At 56.5% G+C, this 12,776-nt stretch overlaps 1 protein-coding gene across 5 annotated transcripts in view; it reads right to left on the bottom strand.

The window, feature by feature from the left end:
* Positions 1 to 12,776, bottom strand: part of LOC140189039 (latent-transforming growth factor beta-binding protein 3-like) — a 407,830-nt gene that overhangs the window by 80,393 nt on the left and 314,661 nt on the right. For all 5 annotated transcript variants that reach the window (XR_011883435.1, XM_072245724.1, XM_072245722.1 and 2 more), the window contains 3 exons: positions 9,586 to 9,669; positions 5,506 to 5,628; positions 2,852 to 3,013 (listed from right to left, as the gene is read on the bottom strand). Coding sequence is in view for 4 of the 5 variants with exons in the window: in XM_072245724.1 (XP_072101825.1) it covers positions 2,852 to 3,013; positions 5,506 to 5,628; positions 9,586 to 9,669 (369 nt within the window). In the remaining variant the exon portion in view is untranslated. The remainder of the gene's footprint in view (positions 1 to 2,851; positions 3,014 to 5,505; positions 5,629 to 9,585; positions 9,670 to 12,776) is intronic.

Raw genomic sequence — 12,776 nt, 5'->3', positions numbered from 1 at the left:
AGTGGGATTAGTGTGGGGACTGACACAGGGCTGTGGGGAGAGAGTGGGACAGTGGGATTAGTTTGGGGACTGACACAGGGCTGTGGGGAGAGAGTGGGACAGAGGGATTAGTTTGGGGAGAGAGTGGGACAGTGGGATTAGTGTGGGGACTGACACAGGACTGTGGGGAGAGAGTGAGACAGTGGGGTTAGTTTGGGGACTGACACAGGGCTGTGGGGAGAGAGTGGGACAGTGGGATTAGTTTGGGGAGAGAGTGGGACAGTGGGATTAGTGTGGGGACTGACACAGGGCTGTGGGGAGAGAGTGGGACAGTGGGATTAGTTTGGGGACTGACACAGGGCTGTGGGGAGAGAGTGGGACAGTGGGATTAGTTTGGGGACTGACACAGGGCTGTGGGGAGAGAGTGGGACAGTGGGATTAGTTTGGGGACTGACACAGGGCTGTGGGGAGAGAGTGGGACAGAGGGATTAGTTTGGGGAGAGAGTGGGACAGTGGGATTAGTGTGGGGACTGACACAGGACTGTGGGGAGAGAGTGAGACAGTGGGATTAGTTTGGGGATTGACACAGGACTGTGGGGAGAGAGTGGGACAGAGGGATTAGTTTGGGGAAGAGTGGGACAGTGGGATTAGTGTGGGGACTGACACAGGACTGTGGGGAGAGAGTGGGACAGTGAGATTAGTTTGGGGACTGACACAGGACTGTGGGGAGAGAGTGGGACAGTGGGATTAGTGTGGGGACTGACACAGGACTGTGGGGAGAGAGTGAGACAGTGGGATTAGTTTGGGGATTGACACAGGACTGTGGGGAGAGACTGGGACAGAGGGATTAGTTTGGGGAAGAGTGGGACAGTGGGATTAGTGTGGGGACTGACACAGGACTGTGGGGAGAGAGTGGGACAGTGAGATTAGTTTGGGGACTGACACAGGGTTGTGGGGAGAGAGTGGGACAGTGGGATTAGTGTGGGGACTGACACAGGACTGTGGGGAGAGAGTGGGACAGTGGGATTAGTTTGGGGACTGACACAGGACTGTGGGGAGAGAGTGGGATTAGTGTGGGGACTGACACAGGGCTGTGGGGAGAGAGTGGGACAGTGGGATTAGTGTGGGGACTGACACAGGGCTGTGGGGAGAGAGTGGGACAGTGGGATTAGTGTGGGGACTGACACAGGGCTGTGGGGAGAGAGTGGGACAGTGGGATTAGTTTGGGGACTGACACAGGGCTGTGGGGAGAGAGTGGGACAGAGGGATTAGTTTGGGGAGAGAGTGGGACAGTGGGATTAGTGTGGGGACTGACACAGGACTGTGGGGAGAGAGTGAGACAGTGGGGTTAGTTTGGGGACTGACACAGGGCTGTGGGGAGAGAGTGGGACAGTGGGATTAGTTTGGGGAGAGAGTGGGACAGTGGGATTAGTGTGGGGACTGACACAGGGCTGTGGGGAGAGAGTGGGACAGTGGGATTAGTTTGGGGACTGACACAGGGCTGTGGGGAGAGAGTGGGACAGTGGGATTAGTTTGGGGACTGACACAGGGCTGTGGGGAGAGAGTGGGACAGTGGGATTAGTTTGGGGACTGACACAGGGCTGTGGGGAGAGAGTGGGACAGAGGGATTAGTTTGGGGAGAGAGTGGGACAGTGGGATTAGTGTGGGGACTGACACAGGACTGTGGGGAGAGAGTGAGACAGTGGGATTAGTTTGGGGATTGACACAGGACTGTGGGGAGAGAGTGGGACAGAGGGATTAGTTTGGGGAAGAGTGGGACAGTGGGATTAGTGTGGGGACTGACACAGGACTGTGGGGAGAGAGTGGGACAGTGAGATTAGTTTGGGGACTGACACAGGACTGTGGGGAGAGAGTGGGACAGTGGGATTAGTGTGGGGACTGACACAGGACTGTGGGGAGAGAGTGAGACAGTGGGATTAGTTTGGGGATTGACACAGGACTGTGGGGAGAGACTGGGACAGAGGGATTAGTTTGGGGAAGAGTGGGACAGTGGGATTAGTGTGGGGACTGACACAGGACTGTGGGGAGAGAGTGGGACAGTGAGATTAGTTTGGGGACTGACACAGGACTGTGGGGAGAGAGTGGGACAGTGGGATTAGTGTGGGACAGTGGGATTAGTGTGGGGACTGACACAGGACTGTGGGGAGAGAGTGGGACAGTGGGATTAGTGTGGGGACTGACACAGGGCTGTGGGGAGAGAGTGGGACAGTGGGATTAGTGTGGGGACTGACACAGGACTGTGGGGAGAGAGTGGGACAGTGGGATTAGTGTGGGGACTGACACAGGACTGTGGGGAGAGAGTGGGACAGTGGGATTAGTGTGGGGACTGACACAGGGCTGTGGGGAGAGAGTGGGACAGTGGGATTAGTGTGGGGACTGACACAGGACTGTGGGGAGAGAGTGGGGACAGTGGGATTAGTTTGGGGACTGACACAGGACTGTGGGGAGAGAGTGAGACAGTGGGATTAGTTTGGGGAGAGAGTGGGACAGTGGGATTAGTTTGTGATTCATCTCCCACATTCCAAACACGTATGGGTTAGGAGGTTAGTTGGACACCTGAGTTTAATGGTCGATGGGGGTCTAAATTGGCCGGAAGGCCTGTTGCTGGGTTACATCTTGAAATAAATCACATACGTGATGTGTAGGTTAATTCTGCAGTGTCGATTCCTGTGGGTGTGAAGATGAATTGAGAGTGGAGTCAATGTGGCCGCTCAGAATGAATACACGGGGCTGAGAGTCCGTCCCGTACTGGGATGGGAATGTGATTCTTTGCCAGGACAAAGGGCACGAGAAGCCAGGCGAGAGATATATGAGGGCAGGGGGAGGTGAGCCCCTGACGTCAGTCACCTACCGGTGCCAGAGATGGGGCAGGGGTCGCAGTTGGAGCCCCAGGCTTTGCCCACAGAACAGCAGCAGATCTGCTTTGTCAGTTCCCCACCCAGGGGATAAGCGCAGCGCTTCTCCGAGTCCACCAGCAGGTAGCACGGGCCCTTCTCCCCGGAAAGCTCTGTGACTGCATGGGGAAGAGAAAGAGGAGGTCTTCGTCAGAGAGGAAAATTCTGACATATGACACACCCCTCACTGTAACACACCCCACACCCCTCACCGACACACCCCACACCCCTCACTGTAACACACCTCACACCCCTCACCGTGACACCGACACACGCCACACCCCTCACTGTAACACACCCCACACCCCTCACCGACACACCCCACACCCCTCACTGTAACACACCTCACACCCCACACCCCTCACCGTGACACCGACACACGCCACACCTCTCACTGACACACCCTACACCCCTCACCCCTCACTGTGACACCGATACACCCCACACCCCTCACTGACACACCCTACACCCCTCACTCCTCACTGTGACACCGACACACCCCACACCCCTCACTGTAACACACCTCACACCCCACACCCCTCACCGTGACACCGACACACGCCACACCTCTCACTGACACACCCTACACCCCTCACCCCTCACTGTGACACCGATACACCCCACACCCCTCACTGACACACCCTACACCCCTCACTCCTCACTGTGACACCGATACACCCCACACCCCTCACTGACACACCCCACACCCCTCACTGTGACACTGACACACCCCTCACCCCTCACTGTGACACCGACACACCCCACACCCCTCACTGTAACACACCTCACACCCCACACCGTGACACCGACACACCCCACACCTCTCACTGACACACCCTACACCCCTCACCCCTCACTGTGACACCGATACACCCCACACCCCTCACTGACACACCCTACACCCCTCACCGTGACACCGATACACCCCACACCCCTCACTGACACACCCTACACCCCTCACCGTGACACCGATACACCCCACACCTCACTGACACACCCTACACCCCTCACCGTGACACCGATACACCCCACACCCCTCACTGACACACCCTACACCCCTCACCGTGACACCGATACACCCCACACCCCTCACTGACACACCCTACACCCCTCACTGTGACACCGACACACCCCACACCCCTCACCGTGACACTGACACACCCCACACCCTTGCTGTGACACTGACACACACCACACACTCCTCACTGTGACACCAACACACCCCACACCCCTCACTGACACACCCTACACCCCTCACTCCTCACTGTGACACCGATACACCCCACACCCCTCACTGACACACCCTACACCCCTCACTGTGACACCGACACACCCCTCACTGTGACACTGACACACCCCACACCCCTCACTGTGACACTGACACACCCCATACCCCTCACTGACACACCCTACACCCCTCACTGTGACACACCTCACACCCCACACCCCTCACTGTGACACCAATACATCCCACACCCCTCACTGATACACCCTACACCCCTCACCCCTCACTGACACACCCCACACCACGCACCGTGACACCGACACACCCCACACTCCTCACTGTAACACACCCTACACCCCTCACTGTGACACCGACACACCCCACACCCCTCACTGTAACACACCCTACACCCCTCACTGTGACACACCTCACACCCCACACCCCTCACCGTGACACCAATACATCCCACACCCCTCACTGATACACCCCACACCCCACACCACGCACCGTGACACCGACACACCCCACACCCCTCACTGTGAGACCAACACACCCACACCCCTCACTGTGACACCGATACACCCCACACCCCTCACTGACACACCCTACACCCCTCACTGTGACACCGACACACCCCACACCCCTCACTGTGAGACCAACACACCCGTCACTGTGACACACCTCACACCCCTCACTGTGACACCGACACACCCACACTCCTCACTGTGACACTGACACACCCCACACCCCTCACCGTGACACTGACACACCTCACACCCCTCACCGTGACACCGACACACCCCACACCCCTCACTGTGAGACCAACACACCCACACCCCTCACTGTGACACCGATACACTCCACACCCCTCACTGACACACCCTACACCCCTCACTGTGACACCAACACACCCCACACCCCTCACTGTGAGACCAACACACCCGTCACCCCTCACTGTGACACCGACACACCCCACACTCCTCACTGTGACACTGACACACCCCACACCCCTCACCGTGACACTGACACACCCCACACCCCTCACTGTGACACTGACACACCCCTCACTGACACACCCCGCACCCCACACTCTGACACCGACACACCCCACACCCCTCACTCTGACACCGACACACCCCACACCCCTCACCGTGACACCGACACACCCCACACCCCTGACTATAGCATGTTCACTCATTTTAAGCCTCTCTAAAGTTCAGATTCCGCCAGACAACCCAGCAGGGTTGCGGTCAAAACCCGGCCTGCTTTCTCCCCTTCCGCCATCATGCTGTCGATCTCACCGGGAGACGCTCCGGAACCTCCTCACATCCCTGTGCGGTGGGACGTCGAGCCCCCCACCTCCCTCCCGGGCCCCTCACCACTCACCCACACAGTGTGTTCGCGACGGCCCCATCACGTAGCCGGGCTTGCAGGCACAGCGGAAACTGCCATAGGTGTTGAGGCAGACTGCATTCTGGCAGACTCCCTGCATCAGGCACTCGTTGATATCTGGAACGCAGCAAGGCAAGAGGAGACGGAGACGGAGACGGAGAGAGAGAGAGAGGGAGAGAGAGAGAGAGAGAGGGAGAGAGAGAGGAGAGAGAGGGGGGGGGAGAGAGAGAGAGAGAGAGAGAGGGGGAGAGAGAGGGGGAGAGAGAGGGGGAGAGAGAGGGGGAGAGAGAGGGGGAGAGAGAGGGGGAGAGAGAGGGGGAGAGAGAGGGGGAGAGAGAGGGGGAGAGAGAGGGGGAGAGAGAGGGGGAGAGAGAGGGGGAGAGAGAGGAGAGACAGAGGGATGGGGAAAGAGCGAGACAGAGACAGGGACAGTTCGGAAGAGTAAGAGTCAGCACAGTGAGTGAAGGAAAACAAGGGCGAAGGGAGGCAGGGTGAGAGAGAGGGAAAGAGACAGAAAGAAAAACAGAAAGAGAGAAGACAAGAAAGAGAAGGTGAAGAATGAGACAGGGCAGTGAGAAAGAAAGGGGATGAGAGAGAGAGAGAAGAAAGATGAGAAAGAGAAGGACAGACGGGGGAGGGAAAGAGACAGAAGAAATTAGTGAGACAGTGAGGGTGAGACAGATAGAGAAGAAAGGCAGAGACACAGACACAGAGAGATTTAGAGAGAGAAGGACACAAGGAATGAGTGAGACAGTAAGGAGAGACAGATAGAGAGAGACAGAGTTTTAGAGAGAGAAAGAGAAGAAATGAGTGAGGAAGTGAGGGTGAGGCAGTGAGGAGGAGTGAGGGAGAGAAAAGGATATAGATTGATAAAGTGAAGGAGAAAGATATTAGAGAGATACAGAGAGAGGGGACAGGGAGAGTTAGCGAGAGAGAGGGACAGAGGAAATGAGTGAGAGAGAACGAAGACGAGGAGGAGAGACAGGTGAGGGAGAGACGGGAGTATAGGCAGATAGAGAAAGTGAAGGAGAGAGATATTGATAGATGGAGCACGTGAGAGTGTCAGGGAGGAATAGAGACAGAGTGAGAGAGAGAACGGAAAGACAGAGAGACAGGAAACGTCAGAAAGCAGGGAGAGGCAGAGGGGGTGAGAAGGAGACAGCGAGAGGGAGAGAGAAAAAGAAATGATAGTGGTGTACAAGAGACAAAGATGAATTTGGTGAGCCAGTTCTTAAAAGATGACATTTCCATCTTTGATCTTTTCGAGCCCCGCGGGCAGGGGGAGAATCCCCCAGCGCTGCCAGCACAGAGTGCGGGGTGGGGGAGTACCGGACTGCTGGCTGGGCTGTGCTCGGGGGCATCAGGCCGCCGGTGAGGAAGTGCGGAGGGAGCGCCCCGCTGTCGGGTGGGCTGGGTTGGCGCACCCGGACTCCGATGGAAAAAAATGCGCGGGAGGAGGGGCGTCGTGTTTGAATTGCAATGGCGAGGGGGAGACGTACGAGGAGAACATCACCCTCTTGAAGCAGCGGTACTGCACGGGTCCGTACCAGAGAGAGAGAGAGAGATAAAGACAAGAAACAGAGAGAAAAGAAAGCGAGAGACAGAGAGAATGAGAGAGAGAGAGAGAGAAAATGAGAAAGAGAAAGGGGGAGAGAGAGGGAGAGAGAAAGAAAGGGAGAGAGAGAAGGAGAGAGAGAAAGGGGAGAGAAAGAGGGGGAGTGAGAGAGAAAGGGGGAGTGAGAAAGGGGGAGTGAGAAAAGGGGGAGTGAGAAAGGGGGAGTGAGAAAAGGGGGAGTGAGAAAAGGGGGAGTGAGAAAAGGGGGAGTGAGAAAAGGGGGGAGTGAGAAAAGGGGGAGTGAGAAAGGGGCAGATGAGAAAGGGGAGAGAGAGAAAGGGAGTGGGAGAGAAAGAGGGGGGAGAGAGAGAAAGAGGGTAGAGGGAAAGAGGGGGGTAGAGGGAGAGAATAGAAAGGGGAGAGGGAAAGTGGGAGAGAGAAAGGGGGAGAGAGGGGAGAGAAAGAGGGGGAGAAAGAGAAAGAGGGGAGAGAGAGAAAGGGGAAAGAAAGGAGGGAGTGAGCAAGAGAGGGAGAGAAAGAAATAGAGGGGGGAGAGAGAAAGGGAGAGTGAGAAAGGGGGGACAATGAGAAAGGGGGGAATGAGAAAGAGGGGGAGAGTGAGAAAGGGGGGACAGTGAGAAAGTGGGGGGAGAATGAGAAAGGGGGGACAGTGAGAAAGAGGGGGAGAATGAGAAAGAGGGGGAGAATGAGAAAGGGGAGAGTGAGAAAGAGGGGGGACAGTGAGAAAGAGGGGGGACAGTGAGAAAGAGGCGGAGAGTGAGAAAGGGGGGCAGCGAGAAAGAGGGGGAGAATGAGAAAGAGGGGGGAGAGTGAGAAAGAGGGGGAGATAGGAAAGAGAGGGAGATGATTAAGAGAGGGAGATGAGAAAGAGAGGGACTGATCTATCAGAGGAAGATTTGCCACACTCTCGGTACTGGGGAGTAACCACACCACCAGCAGCTGCTCAGACAGACGTTAAGCTCTCTCTAGTGGAGGCTTTATAATGCATTGGCATTGGTCAGACCAGATATGGAATATTGTGGGCCCTTTATCTGAGAAAGAGTGTGCTGGCATTGGAGAGGGTCCAGAGGAGGTTCATGAGAATGATCCCAGGAATGAAAGGGTTAATGCAACAGGAGAGTTTGATAACTCTGGGCCTGTACTCGCTGGAGTTTAGAAGAATGGGGAGGGGGAGTGGGGGAGTGAATCTCATTGAAGTCTACTGGGCATTGAATGGCCTAGATAGAGTGGATGTGGAGAGGATGTTTCCTATGGTGAGGGAGTCTTGGACCAGAGGATACAGATAGAGTGGATGTGGAGAGGATGTTTCCTATGGTGGGGGAGTCTGGGGCCAGAGAACACAGATAGAGTGGATGTGGAGAGGATGTTTCCTGTAGTGGGGGAGTCTAGGACCAGAGGACACAGATAGAGTGAATGTGGAGAGGATGTTTCCTACAGTGGGGGAGTCTAGGACCAGAGGACACAGATAGAGTGGGTGTGGAGTGGACGTTTCCTATGGTGGGGGAGTCTAGGACCAGAGGGCACAGGTAGAGTGGATGTGGAGAGGATGTTTCCTATAGTGGGGGAGTCCAGGACCAAAGGGCACAGATAGAGTGGATGTGGAGAGGATGTTTCCTATGGTGGGGGAGTCTACGACCAGAGGACACAGATAGAGTGGATGTGGAGAGGATGTTTCCTATGGTGGGGGAGTCTACGACCAGAGGGCACGGCTTCAGAATACAAGTACTGAGATGAGGAGGAATTTCTTTAGCCAGAGGGTGGTGAATCTGTGGAATTCGTTGCCACAGACGGCTGTGGAGGCCAAGTCATTGGGTATATTTAAATTGGGAGGTTGATAGGTTCCTGATTAATCAGGATATCAAAGGTGACAGGGAGAAGGTAAGAGATTGGGGTTGAGAGGGATAATAAATCAGCCATGGTGGAATGGTGTAGCAGTTTCGATGGGCAACTTCTTCCAGCATTTTGTCTGTGTTGCTCAAGATTTGCAGCAACTGCAGAATCTCTTGTGTTTTTTTTTCCCCTGTGGGAATCTTTTGGGTTTCTGTCCCGTGAACTACGGTGGACGCACGTGCATTGAGGGCTTGCATTGACTGAGCAACTGAGGCAGACGTGGCTCAGGCAAGAAAGCAAGATCTTGATCATGATCGTGTCAAACGGTACAGCAGCCTCAAGGGGCTGAATGGCCTGGCCATGTTAGAACCCGTAGTACTCTGCCTGCCCACAAACAAGAGATGCTGGAAACCTAGAGCAACACACACAAGATGCCGGAGGAACTCAGCAGGCCAGGCAGCATCTGCGGAAAAGGGTAAAGTTGACGTTCCGGGCCGAGATCCTTCATCAGGGCCGAAAGGTCAACCGTTGACTCTTTCCCACAGATGATGCCCGGCCTGCTGTGGGATGAGCGAGAAGGGCTGGCTGCAGGGGTCAGGACCCCTGGCTGAGAGTCGGACCCAGGCGGCTCCCTCCGCGGGTGATCGGAGGGACCGCCGGCCACTTACCTTGGCAGTGGGTGGTGTTCAGCCGCTTGTAGCCCTGAGGACACTCCACGCCGCCGCCGAAGCCAGTCTTCGGGTCAGTCAGATCTGTGGAGGGGAACAGGATGCAGGGTGGCTGACGTGCGATGAAAGGGTCGGGCGGTGGGGGTGGGGGGGGCCCCAGATCCCAGCCGAGCACTTACCCCTCTCGACGTCGCTCTGTCCTCCAGGAGGACCCCCAACCTGGGTTCGGAGGACGGCCTGCCTCAATGACCCGGGAAGCCATGTTGGATCCGGCTCCCGGAAGGGTCACCCAGACGAGTCAAAGGGCAGAGGTCAGGATCGGGGCGGGGGGGTGGGGTCCGGTTCAGTGGTGAGGTTGGCTGGTGAAAGAAAATTGTTGCGGAAACAGCAATGAAGAATCCTCCTGCATCTGAGTGCGACAGTATTCCTGAGTCTCCACCCAAGACTTGCGTCCCTGACACACGAGGAAGCTATCGTCACGGCCAGAGGTGGCGGACCTTCGCTGCCGATCTAAACGCCAGTGGGGTGGCGGCCAGTTGGTACGATTGCCCTGAACACCGGCAAGTTACGTGCCCGTCAGCCTCTCTTTGATAATGGTACTAACGAGCAGGTGCACCCCGTAGAGTGGCCATTGAGCGTGAAGTCAGACGCCATTGAAACAGGCCCCTAGGCCCACCGTTCTGACGCTCACCGTCGTCCCCCCGCTACAGTAATCCCATTTACCCGCTCTTCGTTCACAGCCTTCTACGCGTTGAGAATTAAAAAGCTCATCCGTACCGTGACAGCACTAGGATCGGTGGGAATTTATATAAGAAAAATATTTATTTAGAGACTCAGCTCGGTTACAGGGCCTACTGGCCTAACGGGCCTGCGCAGCCTATTACACCCATGTGGCCCATTAACCGACTAACTCGTACGTCGTTGGACTGTGGGAGGAAACCGGAGCACCCGGAGGAAACCCAGGCGGTCACGGGGAGAACGTACAAACTCCTTACAGACAATGGCGGGAATTGAACCCTGGATTAGGGAAGGAATGACAAACTAGAGAAAAATCAGCGGGTGCTGGACATCCAGAACAACACACACACACACACACACAAAAAATGCCGGAGGAACTCAGCAGGCCAGGTAGCGTCTGTGAGAAAGAGTAAACAGTCCACATTTCGGGCCGAGACCCTTCATCAGGACTGGAAACGCCGACTGCCTACTCTTTTTTCCAGAGATGCTGCCCGGCCTTCTGGGTTCCTCCAGCACTCAGGGGAGGAATTCCGGGAGTCCTGGGCGCAGGCAGTGGAGGCAGAGTGATCGAAACGGGAGCCGAGAGGCTAGAACTGGAGGGGGTTCAGATCCCTCGAAAGGCTGCGGGGAGAGGAAGCTGTGGGAAGTTCACGAGAGGCTGCCAGTTCTTCCCGCTGTCTCACCAACGTCCCCATGGGTCCATCTAATCCTCTCCTTCTTCCCTTCCACCCACCCTGCAGATTCTGACCCGCTCGCACTGTGATAAGTATCCGACTGCAAAACCGTGAGATGCAGGAGCGGAGTTAGGCCCATCTGGCCTTTTGAGCCTGCTCTGCCATTTCACCGTTCACCTCGGCTTTAGACCCTTGCTTTTAATTTCTAACGAACTGCTAACCATCCCAAAATCGTGAGGGGCACTGTCCTGGGATCACCCTGTCCCCAGCCCGGCAGGATTTAAAGTGACGTCCCTGTGCCGCCGGGCGTTAACGCTAAGGAGGCGGGCCGTGCACTCGCCCGGCACCTCTCCCGTCCAGTTCAGGGTGCTTCTAAACCCCTTCGCAGCCCGTGGCGTCAGGGAGGTCTGAACTCAGCAGCTCCCGTGCGCGGCCGTCGGTCTGATCTGCTGACGTCGCCCAGGGGACTAATATTGGCCCAAGGCTCCGCAAGAGGCCCGAGATAAACACCTCCCTTGGTTTGCCAAAACCCCGGCCAGCGGAGAGTCCCTGGCTCCCTCCAGGAACGGTAAACAAATGCCCGTGGGATCCTCGCAAGGGAACCCGAACAAAGGAATTGCGAGGGGGCTCGGGGTTTTCGATTTGCCACTAACAGCTCTACCATAAGCGAACACAAGGCTCCATTCAGTAAGCACAGCCTGCAGAGCTGCAGTCAAAGCCCCACATGGGACAAAGAAAATATTGTCTGCCGCCAAGGAAACTCTGGGATGTTACTGCCGGGAAAAGCAGGACCCAGCAGGCCAGGCCTGAGCTTTCGGAATGGCCTCCGTCCAGGAACTCGGGCCCACACCCACTCGCGCTGGCCCCAGCTGTGCTTGTATCTGAGCTCTGAATGTTTCCCATCTGTTTTCTCAGCTACTGACAGGAGCTTAATGGCATTTTCATGCTGCTTTGACAGAGCAACCCCAAAAGGCCACCAAGTCCCGGTTCATAACATTCACTGGGTTTCTGTTCCCAGACCCCTTTCCCCCTTGTTGTTGTGACCTTTGCTCCAGAGCCAGGCAGGGAAAAGATATTCCCGGCCCACTATCCCTGGGAGTGCCGGGCCGTGCGGGAGGAACGGTGAGGAGGGAGTGTCGCACTGAGGGAGGGGCGGTGAGGAGGGAGTGTCACACTGAGGGGGGCGGTGAGGAGGGAGTGTCACACTGAGAGAGGGGCAGTCAGGAGGGAGTGTCGCACTGAGGGAGGGGGTGAGGAGGGAGTGTCACGCTGAGGGGGGGCGGTGAGGAGGGAGTGTCACACTGAGGGAGGGGGTGAAGAGGGAGTGTCATGCTGAGGGAGGGGCGGTGAGGAGAAAGTGTCACACTGAGGGGGGGCGGTGAGGAGGGAGTGTCACACTGAGGGAGGGGCCGTGAGGAGGGAGAGTCACACTGAGGGAGGAGCAATGAGGAGGGAGTGTCACACTGAGGGAGGGGTGAGGAGAGAGTGTCACACTGAGGGAGAGGTGGTACGGAGGGAGTGTCAATCTGAGGGAGGGGCAGTGAGGAGGGAGTGTCACACTGAGGGAGGGGTGGTGAGGAGGGAGCGTCACACTGAGGGAGGGGCAGTGAGGAGCAAGTGTCACACTGAGGGAGGACTGAGGAGGGATTGTCACACTGAGGGAGTGAGGAGGGAGTGTCACACTGAGGGAGAGGTGGTACGGAGGGAGTGTCAATCTGAGGGGGGGCGGTGAGGAAGGAGTGTCACACTGATGGAGGGGTGAGGAATGAGTGTCACACT

The sequence above is a fragment of the Mobula birostris genome, chromosome 28, assembly GCF_030028105.1.
Source record: "Mobula birostris isolate sMobBir1 chromosome 28, sMobBir1.hap1, whole genome shotgun sequence".
Classification (NCBI taxonomy): Eukaryota; Metazoa; Chordata; class Chondrichthyes; order Myliobatiformes; family Myliobatidae; genus Mobula; species Mobula birostris.
The sequence above is the reverse complement of the archived record's forward strand: the minus strand, read 5'-3'. Positions and strand labels throughout refer to the sequence as shown.